This window comes from Brienomyrus brachyistius, chromosome 21 (genome assembly GCF_023856365.1).
Source record: "Brienomyrus brachyistius isolate T26 chromosome 21, BBRACH_0.4, whole genome shotgun sequence".
NCBI classification, from domain to species: domain Eukaryota; kingdom Metazoa; phylum Chordata; class Actinopteri; order Osteoglossiformes; family Mormyridae; genus Brienomyrus; species Brienomyrus brachyistius.
The window spans coordinates 6,973,191-6,987,851 of record NC_064553.1 but is presented as its reverse complement, the minus strand read 5'-3'; the positions used below and the strand labels follow the sequence as shown (position 1 = coordinate 6,987,851).

The 14,661-nt window shown below is 43.2% G+C and overlaps 3 protein-coding genes across 12 annotated transcripts in view; 1 reads left to right on the top strand and 2 right to left on the bottom strand.

Annotated features, from left to right (window-relative positions):
- Window positions 1–281: 281 nt before the first annotated feature.
- On the top strand, window positions 282–7,118 carry prkab2 (protein kinase, AMP-activated, beta 2 non-catalytic subunit). 3 transcript variants are annotated; one of them, XM_048989695.1, is made up of 9 exons: window positions 282–407; window positions 685–795; window positions 1,746–1,928; window positions 2,803–2,969; window positions 3,718–3,811; window positions 3,904–4,018; window positions 4,905–5,038; window positions 5,178–5,246; window positions 5,432–7,118. In XM_048989695.1, the coding sequence occupies exons 3-9, from the start codon at window positions 1,770–1,772 to the stop codon at window positions 5,507–5,509; spliced, it is 816 nt and encodes a 271-aa protein (XP_048845652.1). In that variant the 5' UTR covers window positions 282–407; window positions 685–795; window positions 1,746–1,769; the 3' UTR covers window positions 5,510–7,118. The 3 variants fall into 3 exon arrangements, with proteins under 3 accessions (XP_048845652.1, XP_048845651.1, XP_048845650.1); XM_048989694.1 differs by having other exon boundaries at window positions 685–799; XM_048989693.1 differs by lacking the exon at window positions 685–795.
- A 2,196-nt stretch (window positions 7,119–9,314) lies between these two features.
- The window catches only part of LOC125716482 (myomegalin-like), a 58,556-nt gene continuing 53,209 nt past the window's right edge, over window positions 9,315–14,661 (bottom strand). For 4 of the 6 annotated variants that reach the window (XM_048988796.1, XM_048988797.1, XM_048988793.1 and 1 more), the window contains 4 exons: window positions 14,427–14,565; window positions 13,033–13,079; window positions 12,533–12,593; window positions 9,315–11,755 (listed from right to left, as the gene is read on the bottom strand). In XM_048988796.1, the coding sequence (XP_048844753.1) occupies window positions 11,619–11,755; window positions 12,533–12,593; window positions 13,033–13,079; window positions 14,427–14,565 (384 nt within the window). In that variant the 3' untranslated portion in view covers window positions 9,315–11,618. The remainder of the gene's footprint in view (window positions 11,756–12,532; window positions 12,594–13,032; window positions 13,080–14,426; window positions 14,566–14,661) is intronic. The other 2 variants (XM_048988794.1, XM_048988795.1) reach the window with 2 other exon arrangements.
- Window positions 13,086–14,420, bottom strand: LOC125716483 (diacylglycerol kinase kappa-like). Of its 3 annotated transcripts, XM_048988801.1 has the most exons (3): window positions 13,918–14,420; window positions 13,822–13,869; window positions 13,086–13,701 (listed from the first exon to the last, which is right to left on the bottom strand). In XM_048988801.1, exons 1-3 carry the CDS (start codon window positions 14,245–14,247, stop codon window positions 13,576–13,578), a joined length of 504 nt encoding a protein of 167 aa, XP_048844758.1. In that variant the 5' UTR covers window positions 14,248–14,420; the 3' UTR covers window positions 13,086–13,575. The 3 variants fall into 3 exon arrangements, with proteins under 3 accessions (XP_048844758.1, XP_048844757.1, XP_048844756.1); XM_048988800.1 differs by having other exon boundaries at window positions 13,822–14,420; XM_048988799.1 differs by having other exon boundaries at window positions 13,086–13,869.

The following is a 14,661-nucleotide window of genomic DNA, read 5'->3' as shown; positions in this document are numbered from 1 at the left end:
TTTCACAGTTAAAGTAATCTTAAGGACCTGCATTTTGAATTGGCTTCTTATCTTTCTTCAGGTGCTTCAGGTACTAACTAAAAGATAATAATGTGCATTGCATTTACATTTATTAAGCAGGAACTTTTGGATGGAAACATTGATTTCATGATTGCTCAATAATTATATGTTATTAGACAATCTGTGTAAAATCAGATTACCAGTTTTCTAGATTTCATCATTTCTAATTCACCTTATGATGATCATACACTTTGAAATTGAATAGGGTTCGATGCGTTTCGTAAATAGAGCTTTTTGGATCACCAGACAAGCCGTAGCGAGGTGAAGTGTTAAGTGTTTGTCAAGAATGTTGTCAGAATTGAAATAGCAGCTTCTGCGGTTGTTTTGGTGTAGCGGTTGTCGAAGGGGTAAGTTTTACCGATTTGTACATTTTTATATGTGAAACTCTGCTTTTAAAAGCACACATGTGCTGAATTATTGGCCACAAATGTCACTTCATTCCAGATAGAGTTGCTAGTTAGCAGTCTAGCTAGTTATAGTTGCCGAGCGATTTTGTAACGGCTTAGGGTATTTCCGTCGTGCCGCCTTAATCAAATACTGTAGTTTGTGGGGCAGTTGACCCGGACAACTCGGTAGTTCATAGACTGCGCTCTTCTGTAACTGTTTAAGTTGTTTACTTCGTAGCTTGACCAGTGACATTAAGTGACCTGCCCGAAAAGAGGGTGTTCGGCTACTGTCCCTTCTTCTGAAATCGGTTGACAGTCTCCTGGCTACGGTGACATTTCATATCCATTGGCAAGTAAGATAACGTTAAGCTTCTATATTGCATATCATATTGAATTTTGTTGATGGATTATTTTACATGAGACTTATCGAGGTACCGTTTTTTTTGGAGCTGGTAGCATAATTGCCTTATATGGGAACACTCTGGTCTGAAGCTGAAACGGGCTCTGTGGCTCGTTAAATGGCTCTTAATCGGTCATTGATGGTCGTTTATACTTGAAATTTGACATTCACCCAGAACAGTCTGGTGTATATGTAATAGATACGTATCCGACCCCACAATATTAATTGAAATTAAAATAAAAAATCTTCTTAAATACCGGAAATGAGAATATTTGACACTAGAGAAAAACATTTTCATTATAAATATCTTAATTATGTTAATATCCATCCATTTTTCTTATTCATTGCAGGGCCCGGTGAATCTTAATGCGCCATTGTTCAAAGCATCTGTAACAAGCTCTTTAGAGCTCCATGCATTTGAAATAATGCTGCAATGAAATGCGGGCAGTCTGCATTAAAGAATTACACGTATTTATCAGATGTGTCTATCCAAAGTGATGTACGATTGAGAAAGCTGGGTAATGTAGTTCCTGGAGTAGGGATGCCACTACAGATTTTAGACCCCATGAAAACATATCATATTGGGACCCAGATCAATCCACCTATGTTCCAAATTTTTTAGGGTCCCTGTTACTCAGGGGTCTTTGAAATCGTTTTAACTTTCTCCCCTTCACAATGCACCTGCCCTGGAGAAAATAAGGGCTTTACGCAGTGGTGACATCACCAGTAGAAAAAGTTTGTTTAAAAAGTCATTTAAAATAATTATTGCATATAGGTAACTTAATTGAAGGACAACTTGCTAGAAACATTCAGGAACCTCAATCATTTTGCCAAATGATTATAAAAAAGGCATGCCGGTCTGTACACGGTGGCTAGATCGATGCTACTTTGTTGTTCAGGTCTGTCCTGAGCACCAAAGCATCATGGGAAACACAAGTGACCGTGTATCCGGCGACCGCCATGGGACAAAATCCCACCGCGCTGATGGCGGGAGTAGCCACAAGGAACAGGAGCCGAGCAAGATCATGGTGGACAGCACCGACGATCCCAATATCTTTAACACCCACACTACAGAGTCAAAGGTACTTTGCACATGTATGGTCGTACACTGCCTGCTTTGGGCAGCCTCAGTGCTCTGTTGCTCCTTGGACCCTCCAAAGCGACCATCCCCATACCAGTCCCTGCATTATCACCCAAGGACTGGAACAGAGGTATTCAAACTGTGGGGTGCGGAAAAAAAAAAAAAAAAAAAAAAGAGTTGTGTGGGTGGGGGCACAGGTGAGGGGAAAAAATAATGGCAAACTGGTGGGGGGCGACCTTTAGAAATATATTAAAAAAAGAAGAGACTTAGTGTCCAAAATTTCCTCTAACCTTGTTAAGCAGTGTGCAGGAAAACAGTCACATCCTTCCCATTGAGTGTCAAGGTACAAATTTTTTTGGTGTGTGTGTGTGTGTGTGTGTGTGTAGGGGCCATCAGGACAAATATACTTACAGTGCCTCCATCTCTCTGTATTTCATTTTGTGAACAATAACGATTGTCCTTGTCAGTGATATGCTAATAGTTTACAAATGTACATTTGCTGCTGACATAGAATGTTGTTCACATTTATAGCTGTCATTTGATTTTAGTATTTCTTGTAAGAGCTCTTTAGCAGTCTCTAGAGAGCTGTTTTATACCACTGTTAAAAGCATACTTATGTCTCTGTAGTTTTCATGCAGCTGTAATGCATTACAATTGTAAATTCTGTGAAGGTCTTGCGTTCTGTAATCAGCTTGCTTGACGTGGCCATCTTTTTCTCTTATTGTTGTCCCCGTCAGCATTTTGTTCATTGCTACACATGAGCCTCAGTGAACAGTATTGCTGGTGTTCAGCTTTTTGTAGAAACGCACCACAGTAGATGCAGGATGGAGAGATGGGGGAACTGTGCAACTCAGCCAATTGCAAATATCTGTCAGCCCTCAGGGGAAAAGGAGTTCACACCCTTTGCCCAGGACCTGGAAGATTCCGTGAGGCCGGCGCCCCAGGCCAGGCCCACCGTGATCCGCTGGGCTGGTGGGGGGAAGGAGGTCTATATCGCTGGGTCTTTTAACAACTGGAGCACCAAGATCCCACTTAATAAAAGGTGGGCCAGTTCCTCTCATGTAATAAAATGTCAAATGGACTTGTCTATGTGTACTGCCGTAATAACACATCTCGAGTGCATTTTTATAACCCCTTGAATATTTTTGGCTTTTAGGGAGGAGGCCGATGGTTTCGTCCATATAGTCTAGGCTCAAAAACAGTTTGGAAAATTGGTAGTGCTAATCAAAAAGGGAATACGCAAGTAATGGTACCTGGTAACAAACTTTGGCACTACAAGTAAAGAGAACGTCACCTGCCAGCAATCTGTATCAGTAAAGTAGCCCTGTAGCTTGCAGAGTAACTGAAATTCTGTCCGCGACCACGTTTGCCCTGGGACTTTGCTGGCAAACGGCTGACGCTGGTCAGGGTTCACACGTTCTGCAGCCTTGAGCCTGCCTGTCTTCACAAATTCTGCATTCACAGTATATGTTATGGTACCCAGTTCCTGCAGCCGCGTCACGAGTCTCCCAGTTAAGATTGGAAAAACATACTTCTGTTTCTTCAGTCTTGCTAGCTACTCATGTATCTTTGTCTGAGTTACCCTTCCAATCCATTGTCTGAGTGTGGTACTGAATATTCAACACTGTTATTCCCTCTAACATATAAAAAAACTCTCTCTGGTGGGATTAGAACCTATACCATGCCACTCTCTCTGTATATTCTTTATTAAGCAATGCTAAAAATCGCTAAGTCATTGTGAGGTATTTAAACTTCAGAAAAGCTCATAACAAAACTCTTTGTTCCTCCAGTCACAATGACTTTGTAGCAATCCTGGACTTACCCGAAGGGGAGCACCAGTACAAGTTCTTTGTGGACGGACAGTGGCTGCACGACCCATCAGAGGTAACCTGAAACCACATGCTGCGGAAAGTTCTGGCATTACTTCCAAGATAGGTACAGTTACAGGTGTTTTGATAAATGTGTTCCTGTTTTAGCCAGTAGTTACCAGCCAGCTGGGAACCATCAACAACCTGATCCATGTGAAGAAGTCCGACTTTGAAGTGTTTGATGCCCTGCAAGTGGATTCGCTTGAGTGTTCAGATACGTCAGGTGAACAGAGTCATAGGATTCAATAAAACATTCTTAAACCTATAAGACAGGCTCTCTTTCTTGAAGAATGGAAATGAAGCACTTTGCCACCAAAATCTGCAGTCTCTGGAATGTATCAACATGTGTCCAAAAGTTAGCTGCCTTATTTGTGCTGTCAGTAATGTAATGATTTTCAAGGGAACACTGCGATAAACATTAACTGTTGGTCACAGCTGACAGCTCCAAGTCAAATGATAAATTCTTTATTTGCACAACTATGTTGGAATTCTTCTATTTGCATGCCCCATCTTGCTCTCCATAGGGGGGGGGGGGTGTCACAGTGCAGGTTTAGCCAACATGTGGTGCCCCTGGAGCTTAAGGGCCTTGCTTGAGGACTCACACACATGTGACTGTTCTGCCAAGGCTGGGGCTTGAACCTATGACCTTCTGACCATGGCTGTAGAGGCTTAGCCCACTGAACCACTCACTACCCCCCTTGTTATGTTAACATGATATGGTCTGTTATTTACATGGAGCTTAGCTTGAATACAAACTAATAATAGATACTTTATTGATCCCCATGGGGAAATGATCTTTATACTTCCCCCAGCATGCTCTCTATAGGTGACAGTAAGCTGGCTACAAAGGGCAGCCACCCATAGCAGCACCAGGGAGCTGGGAGGTGAAGGGCCTTAGTCAAAGACCTACAGAGGGTCCAAGGCCAACCTTGAACCAGCAACCTTCTGATCAAAGTCAGAGGCTTAGCCCATTGAGCCACATACTCAGTTAATGCAATAAAAGTGCAGATGAAATAAGTGTAAATGGGAGAGCAGGGGGGGCAGTATGGATGTTCAGTGCTGAGGTACAAGAAGCACCAGGCTTAAACAGGTTTTTCGTTGTCCATCAGATCTCTCCAGCTCTCCACCAGGCCCCTACGGGCAGGAGGTGTACGTGTTCCGACCTGAAGAGCGCTTCAAGGCCCCACCCATCCTCCCCCCACACCTTCTCCAGGTCATCTTGAACAAGGACACAAACATCTCAGTGAGTTTCCCCTGGCCACACGCTGAAAGGGCCACATCCAGCATGGACCAGATTTGAATCATCCGTCGTGAGAAGGGTTGTCCTGATTTGTGAGTTTTTTTCTGCAGTAAATAATGGGCTGAAAATATTTGCCTTCCAGTGTGATCCTGCTCTGCTGCCAGAACCCAACCACGTGATGCTGAATCACCTCTATGCCCTCTCAATAAAGGTACAATTTCATCACAGTGCTTTTTGCTGTCATGTCAGATCTCAGAATATACAAGAATATGGCCTTCTGGTAGTGGTAATAGTTTTTTTTCATCTCATTTATATTAATCCACATATTATCCATATTAAATTATTTAGAATTGATGTGTACTGTAAAAAGGCACCACTCTTTTTTTGTGTGTTCAGGACGGCGTGATGGTTCTCAGTGCTACTCACCGATACAAGAAGAAATACGTCACCTCTTTACTGTACAAGCCCATCTAATTTTCTGCACTCCATCAGGTCGGCATGTTTGTATCGTTCGTTACCACATCGGCTGGGATTGCACTAAAAAAAAAAAACTGTTTACAGAAATGTTATAGGCCCCCGTTATGAGCTCATCATGGTCGTCCCCGTTTCATTGTGATGGACCAGGAACCACTAACACGAAGTGCGCAGAATTTGGCAGATTTTTACCAGGTCTGTGTATCTTAGGAAGGACATTAATGACCATTTGAAATCACCGGGGGAAAAAGAGCAAGTTTCCCAACAACAATTGTATTATGCCGAAACTCAACTGTGCATCTTCCGTCGAACCAAATACAGTCGCTTTGACTACAGATTTTTACTTTCCCGCATCAGGCAGACAAATAAGAGGTTTTCAGGTCAGTTGACAGCATTTGAATACTGCTTTTTAACTGGGAAATGCAAGACTCATGAGGATTTTACAGCATCAGACATGCATTTTAGTTATTTACTGCATTCAGAAATTTTGATACATAGAAAAAAGCAGCGTGTTCGTAACTAGAGCGTCCTTTAAAAAAAAATAAACGTCCAGGAATTCAGCTCTATAAACATTTTACAGCCTCATACGGCTTTTGTCATATGATGCGATACCACACACAGCACCAGTGCTGACCCTATACGTCCTAGATACGTCTGTCTCATTATTTCATATCATTTTACCCCCAGCATGCACGTGCCACTGGTTTATTTATTTTATATATTTTTTTCATTGGGACTTAAGCATTTTCTCTTGTCAAATGAGCATGACCTCCAGGTCACGTGCACGGGATGAAACCACGCAATTTCGCTGTTGCCTTTTTTTTCACGATACTGCAAGCACTTTACCTGTGCATTTAATCCATGCTGTGAGTGGAACAGAAGAATATAAAGGAAGAGTATATAAGCTTAAACTATGCAGAATATGAATCCTGTACTGTAGTTTTTTTTGTTATACAATCTCCAGTATCCTTTTGTGGTGATGGCAATGCTGTGATATATATATTTATCAAATAGCAATGTATTTATCTGTTACATGCTGTGTGTCTACACAAAACTGGGAGCGATATCTTGCATGAGGATTACATTCATGCCTGAAAAGTAGGGTTATGCATGTCTGTCTTTAAATGCTGGCGTCATACAGCGTCGCAATTGACGTGTTCATGTGTGCCCATTCAAAATGCCTTCATTTCGCATTTATGTTGCTGCTTGTTTTACCTGTGATTCCCATGCAGTTAGACAACATGTTGTCTAATGATCTATATTGTCATGCTTGTAGGAATCAAGGAAGTTTTACATTTTATATGGTCTGTCACAAATCCAAAGACGTCCCATTCATTGGAACATATTTAACTTTGGGGATTTTTCTGTACTTGACTGAATAGGGATATAAATTATGTAAAAGAAATTACACTTTGTGCAAAAACACAGAACGTCTGTATGCTTGTATACTGTAGCTTTCTGAAGCAAAAAACTTGAATTTTTAAATGCATTTAATTTAAAATATTTTTTAATGGCAAGTAGCATTTTTGGTTTATGTTGATGATGGTTACATGTTTAATATGAATGGTAAGCCTGGTTCCACTTGAAAATAAACTGAAAATGAATGGTTTGTAAAGGCTTTTATATGAAAAAATATGGATTGTATCATATTTGACATGTTCTAAGCCACGGTAAACATAATTCAATCACATCAGAAGCTTAAGGTCAGAAAGACCTTAAATATCTCACCACTAATGCACTGTAATTGCCTTACACAATTTGAAAATCTAAGTCATTGTCTATAGTGGTTGCTGAAAGTGGTGGCGCTGACAGTGCTTCAGCACCCCTTCTGGTTGTTGGTGGTAATGCAGTGTTGCAATATCGTGGCGCAGCCTGCTAATTTTTCACCAAAAAAAACCAAAGCATTGTTATTTCACAATGGCTGAGGCGACTATAATAATTTTTGATTGCTTCCGATGATACGAAAGACCTTCCTTATAGTCTATTGGCCGTTCTGACTTTTGGCAAGCTGAGCTCAAAACATCTTCCCACACCTATGCTTGTCTATAATTGAGTTCATGACATTGTAATGAGAAGCATTTTGAATATCTATTTAAAACTTAGCTTGGTGTGTCTATATTTAAAATCATGGCACATCAACAAGACATCCAACTCTAATACCACAAACATAGCTGTACAAACATTATTTGTACCACTGGTTTACCTGATCGGTCCAAAACACCAAAAAGACTCTCACAGCTGAGAGTGCTCCTTGTTTGTGAAGACATAACCTCCTCTGTGATCTCCTTCATTGTCTGTGTTTAACCACGCGGCAGTGATTGTTCCATCTGCAACATTACTGCATGAGTCAACATGATTGTACACATCAGATACTATCGCCTTCTACAGTACAACCCGATTTCCGTCATCCACGTTAGAATAACAGCAAGGACTTTGCTGGAATAGCATACGAACTTTTTTAGGGCTGGACCATAAAAAGACGTTATAAATAGTAAACTTTTCTACTTTCACAGCCAGTGTCCCTCAGACTTGCACCGAGTCCAGACAGTTATCGTTGTCTCTTCAAATCTTGGTGTCAGGATGACTCATGCTCCTCTAAGAACCTTTGACATGACACTGATTTCCCCCACACAGAAGGTCTTCCAGTCTAACACACACAGTCATCTCAACCATGCTTGGTAGGTGCTAGACTGTGCCTTTGCAACAGGACTGAACATTATAGCAAAGGGACTTGTACTTACCACTCAGACGCTGGGGATACTGTCTCTCTGTTTTCTGAAAATAGACATACATTCTGGTGGGAACATCATGCCCTCTGCAGGGAAGTAGAACAGGGAGCAAAGACTAGACCAGAGGGTAGACCTTGTTAAGGCTGTGGCTGCTAAAGAATGGAGAAGCTGAATGCTATTTTTTCCAATGGTGTCCCATGTGGAATCTCCTTGGAAAACCCCGACTTCAGGGAGTCTAGTTCTGGGGGTGGAATATGACTAAGTGGACTTGTACCTGTGTGTGTGTGTGTATGTGTGTGTGGTGCAGATATACCTTACCTTGTGGGGACTAAATGCTCCCACAACATGATGAATACCGTTTTTTTTTTGTTTTTAACTGTGTGTGTGTGGTCCCCATACGGGAAAACTATTTTTATAAAAGTTAGAGTTATGTTCATTGTTAGCAATACCAGTTGATAACACATTACACAGTATTTTGTGTATACAAACACTGTAGCAACTTGTCCACAGATAGTGTTTGGACAGAACTGTGTATGACTTCTGAAACACAAATAAGGCATAATTGCTAATAAAGATTATATGGCTACAGCTTTCACTTCTGTCGATAAAGGGTGCAGCCATCCCAAATTCTGAGGTTGGGGTCGCAGAGGTTCCCCACTTCAGGAGGCATTTCAGTTGAAATTCCCGACTAGGTACTTGGAATTTCTGACTTATGAGTTCAAATGGAACACGGTACAGAGCCCTTAACCCGCAGCTCCCTGGGTGGTGATTTGCTGTGACCCCTCCCCTAACCCCCTGTTTACGGAGAGCAAGATGGAGCAAAGAACATTTCTCCATAGGATCAATGTTCTATTTTACTATTCTTCACCCTTGCTTGACTCTTACTGCTCCAGGCTTCCTACCTGGAACACTGCTGGCTCTATTGCACCCGCCTGTAGCTATGATGCAACCTTTAATGCCCATATCTTCAGCATGTTGGCTTTTACATGTTTATTCCAGCATGCTTTTCCATAGGAATTATTAAATTCCTTCCCCAAGTCTGGTTTGTCATTGAACCACATTAATTCACACCCAAGTCAGTATGCAGTAGTGTTTAATTCCTACTAAGCCAAAGCTTTCAAACATATTTTTTTCCCCACCGACACCAGTGTTTCACAACCTGCTCCTTGGCGACCAGTTCCCAGTAGGGAGCAAAAACATGGACAGTCTGTGGGTCCCTGAGGACCGGATTGGGAAACACTGACCTACACAACACATCGATTCACAGTCAGAGTCCATGGGGTCTGAGGTGGCACACTCACAAAAAACATGTGCTTACACACAGAATATCGCAAGGAGCCTTAGAGGGTGAACCACTCGGCACTTGCTATGTACAATTCATACAACACTGAGAGGTAGGACATCACCAAGACCCACACTGCTGATTCCTCCAACCTAGCATTTCCCAATCCAGTCCTCGCGGACCTGCAGACAGTCTGCGTTTTTGCTACTGGGATCTGGGAGAAAGCAAAAATGTGGACCATCTGGGAGGGAGCAAAAACTTGGACTGTCCGTGCATCCCTGAGGACCGGGTTGGCGGAACTGCCCAAACAGCAGATGGCCGACTTTTCCTCACCTACGCGTAGGTGAACTTTTAAATCGATTTATGATTTCTTGAAATTTCCGTATTAAAAATCCAGAATGTCTGAAGATTGTCAGATGTAATGAGGAAGAGGGAAGAGAAAAGCGGGCCACGCTATCAGACTCCATATACACCAGCAGGGGGCGCCAAGACACCACTGAAGAGAGTTTCACAACTAGGACCATTCAGGTGACATTCAAAGCATTGGAACAGCAGCAATACATCAGGGTACAAACTTAATACCACCCCCCCTCCCCCCCACCGACCCACCCATCAATTAAGAGAGAAGCCAGATATTTGACTATACAGAAGACGAGACCAAAATCAGGTGGAAACAATATGGCACTGAAAAGAAAATACAATTTTTTGCAACTCGTGATGTGTCACATCAGGAGGGAGAAATAAAACAAAATCTATTGCACAGCCACCCAGGATATTTCATTTCTATCCAAGGCAAACGGTATACAAACTAACCAGCATAAACCAAATATATATATATACAGAAAGCTGATTATTTACAGCAGGAAAATGCAAAATATACAGCAACATACAGCTTGGCGGTAAGCAGCTAACACACGTTTGTGTATAACCTTTAACGCGTTATATCAGCACCCTGCCGATGTTTGCAATGTTTTTAAAAATCACTTAAATTGACAATTATCCACTTCAGATACAAAATTTTGATTCAGATTTCTTTTTTTTTTTGTGTGAGAGGGGGACAAAGATTTTTTTTTAGCAAAAATACCATACTGGGGTTTGGCATTGCAGGGTACAATTATTCCAAGTACTCTTATTTGTGAAGTGTGCAAATTATATACATTAAATAAAATGTTTGGTCCATCTATAAAGACAAGTGCACACTAAACAATACCTAGTCAATCCCGATAAATGGACCAAACGACTAATGGTTACCGCCTCCCTGCTCAGACTTCTAGTTAAAATTTCATCAAAGACATTTCTCCACCAGGATGTCGGAGGTGGCGTGAAGCCAGTGGCTAATGGTGATAGCCGGTGCTTCACATACTGATGGGTACCAGGAAAGATAAAACAAAACAAGAACAACATTGCAGATTTCGTTACACAAACAGCTTTTCCTTTTTCACAGTACCACTGCCCCCCCTCATAAAAACTATATTCCAATGAACATAGATTACAGAGTGAGCTGTAGTTCATTTATATTGCACTGACGGTCTTAAAATAACACTTAGTTCCAGTGTCAGGCATAGCCGGTGTAATACCAGTTGACAAACAGCACTCATTCCACATGCTAATCTTGAATATTGTACTCTACAAATGACTTTTGGGGCTCTTCTCCACGCCATTTATTTTTAAATGGTGGCGAAACCCATTTATAAATGTTAATAAAAGTTACATTATCAATATTTGAGTGTAAAGGTGTTTTGGTGCTTTCAGAAAAAAATCCTACATATTCAGTATCTTCAGCTATTATGTGTCAAACAGAAAATACCTTTCTATGGTAGGGGAACCTTGCCAACTTAAAATATCCTTATTCCATACAAACCATATAACAACATGCAAATACATGAAATAATCTGCGAGCTGGCAGGTATAGAAGACAACACGCCTGTGTGCACAAAATGCACACTTTTCAAACAGCAAAAGTCTCTGATCCTCTGATCTCAAAAACAAAAGCAAAATGGTTTTGCCAAACAATGTTCGTCAATTACTTTGGCCAACTGCGATTACAAAAGACAAAGGGTCTTTGCTCTGATCAAAAAAGGCCTCGATTGGGAACTCATCAGTGAGCCGCCACTGGAAGAAAACGCTGCCCAGTGCGCTTCCTGACAACCTGCTGACTGACTGCCTGCAGGGGGCGATATGTCACAGATCCACAGTCTGAGCGGCGGGCTTCCCAGGGGATTCTTGCACCTTCAGCTAGGAAAGAGGACGGGAAGAATGCATCAGAAGACAGACAGACAGATAAACTTTATTAATCTCTGCGGAGAAGTTAAGGCGCAAACAGCAGCGACATCAAACATCCAAAAGTGCAAGGAAACCGTTTTTAACAGAACTCCTGTTCATAACGGCATCTATCTATCTATCTATCTATCTATCTATCTATCTATCTCATAGTTTTATTTTTGGAAAAAAAAAGATCTCAATACGGAATATTGTAGGCTCTCTTACGTATTACCAAACAACATTATCAAAAAATAATAATAATAATAATAATAATACTATTCTCAATAATAATAATAACTGGATTTAAGTTGCCCTAGTTTAAATGGACCTTATCTTCGTTCACTTATATTTAGCCCAGACTACCTTAACTCTAACATGTTATCTGGCTTTGTGACACAGGCCCCCAGCGGCTTCATCATGCTTGGTTAGCACGCCCATGCTTCCTGAGGAATAGCCGGCCTCCACAGACACCTACAGCTTATCGGAGTCTGTTGTGAGCACGTAAGCAACCACAAGCTCAGGCTGACGTCCCAGTGTGACAGGCCTTCACAGCATATCCTATTTCCTGAACTCTGAACTCAGCATCCAACTTCACAAGATCTCGACGTTTAGCCAGTTAAAAGTTAGCGCGTACCACTAGCGAGGCAGCCACTTATAGACGCGAGCGGTTATTCCTGTCATGGGAAGCAGCGACAAGTGACAGGAAGTGACACGTCTAGCTACGGCGCAGGAGAAGCCTGCATGCCGTACCTTTACCGGGGTCGGGAGAGGAAGAGGAGGAACTTAGGGCGGAAAGCTTGTACTCGTTCTTCTGGATATATTCAATAGGAAAACAGAGGGGAAGAGAAAAAATAGCAGGAAAGGGGTCAAAGATCAGAGGGTACAGAAAGAGCAGAGGTGAACAACCGGCAACGGCCCCCACTCAGTCTATGGAGGGCCAGTCGCATGCTGCTTTCAGCTCCAACCACTCATCTCAAACTAGCAAGTGGTTCCTGGTATTTTGGTGATTTTGGAGACGCAAATCAGAAAAACCACAACATGCAGAGCTCCCCATAGAGTGAGTTTGACACCTCTGATACAGACTGTCTAAAAAAAAAACTCCTTTTCCGGCCAAAAACTGCTCCATCAATATAGACTGATCATACAGCATCAGCATATCATTATACACTGATCATACAGCATCCTTCAAATTTCCCCTCCAACGGGATTTATAAGCTCTAAGTTTGAATATACTGATTATTGAAGCTTACCTCCAGGTTTGTCCGGGCCTTTTTCAGAACACTGCGTGTCCTCGATACTGTAGTGGAGTACAGGAAGAAGTTAGACGTTATTACTGGTGACAACGCAGTGCCATCTGTACCCAGCCTCTCTCTTTCACACACACATAGACACGCCACGTCAGTTTGAGACATGGTTGGTTCTGTGATTAGGAGTGCTGGGGAGGTTCAGTAGTTGCCAGACTCCAACCAGGCTGATTGAATTTGCACCTGAGGGATACGAATCTACTAGAGAGTCACACGGGATGATATCTATCCCCATCCGTCCCCGCCAACATCCAAACTGTACCTATCCCACCCCCGCATGCATGAAAATCACCCCCTCCCTGCGTGCACCAACACGTCAACAGTGCAGTGTAAAATTAAACATGTCTGTGACTTTATAGCCGATCTAAGAATATGCACAGAGGAACAATTTCATTACCATTACCGTGGTGTTACCATACATTTTATTACTATCCTCACGGGAATACAGTAAAGATCATCTCCATTCCCACTGTTACCCCAGGAATACTTTTATTTTAATCCCCATTCCAGTGGATTACCGCATATATCCGTGGTATTACTACGTTCCCCATTCCCGTGCAGCCCTCTATTGCTAACCAAGAGCAACCTTTGCTCAGGGAAGAGCTCAGGGGCCAGGTCAGGGAAGAGCTCAGGGGCCAGGTCAGGGAGGAACTCAGGGGCCAGGTCAGGGAGGAACTCAGGGGCCAGGTCAGGGAGGAACTCAGGGGCCAGGTCAGGGAGGAACTCAGGGGCCAGGTCAGGGAGGAGCTCAGGGGCCAGGTCAGGGAAGAGCTCAGGGGCCAGGTCAGGGAAGAGCTCAGGGGCCAGGTCAGGGAGGAATTCAGGGGCCAGGTCAGGGAGGAACTCAGGGGCCAGGTCAGGGAAGAGCTCAGGGGCCAGGTCAGGGAAGAGCTCAGGGGCCAGGTCAGGGAGGAACTCAGGGGCCAGGTCAGGGAAGAGCTCAGGGGCCAGGTCAGGAAAGAGCTCAGGGGCCAGGTCAGGGAGGAGCTCAGGGGCCAGGTCAGGGAAGAGCTCAGGGGCCAGGTCAGGAAAGAGCTCAGGGGCCAGGTCAGGGAGGAGCTCAGGGGCCAGGTCAGGGAGGAGCTCAGGGGCCAGGTCAGGGAGGAGCTCAGGGGCCAGGTCAGGGAGGAGTTCAGGGTAAGAGTTCTTCTTGGAAGGCATCAGAGCACACTCCACTATGAATATCTCCTGCTATTTTACTAGGGGGAAATGTGAATTTAATAGGCCAAAGGAGGGAAGGCAGGGAGGGGCTTCCATAATTAGCCTAAGATGACTCAGTAATGGCTGGAAAGCCCCTGACAGGCATTCAGCCATCCTGAGGGATGTGGGGTTGGACTTACACTGGCTCACAATGAAGTGCTCCATGTTCTCCTTGCTACGGTTGCTGCTTCGCAGCCTCTCTGTGGTGCCCTGCAGCGCCTCCTCCTGGTCACGAATCCTCTGGTGGAGCTGCTGAATCTCGTTTCTCATGGACTGGTCCTGGTGCCAGTGGATGCACAGTTAGACAAATCCCAGGAGAAAACCCACCCGACAGAGGCCTCCTAACGGTGGGCATGCACTCGTTCTCAATAAACA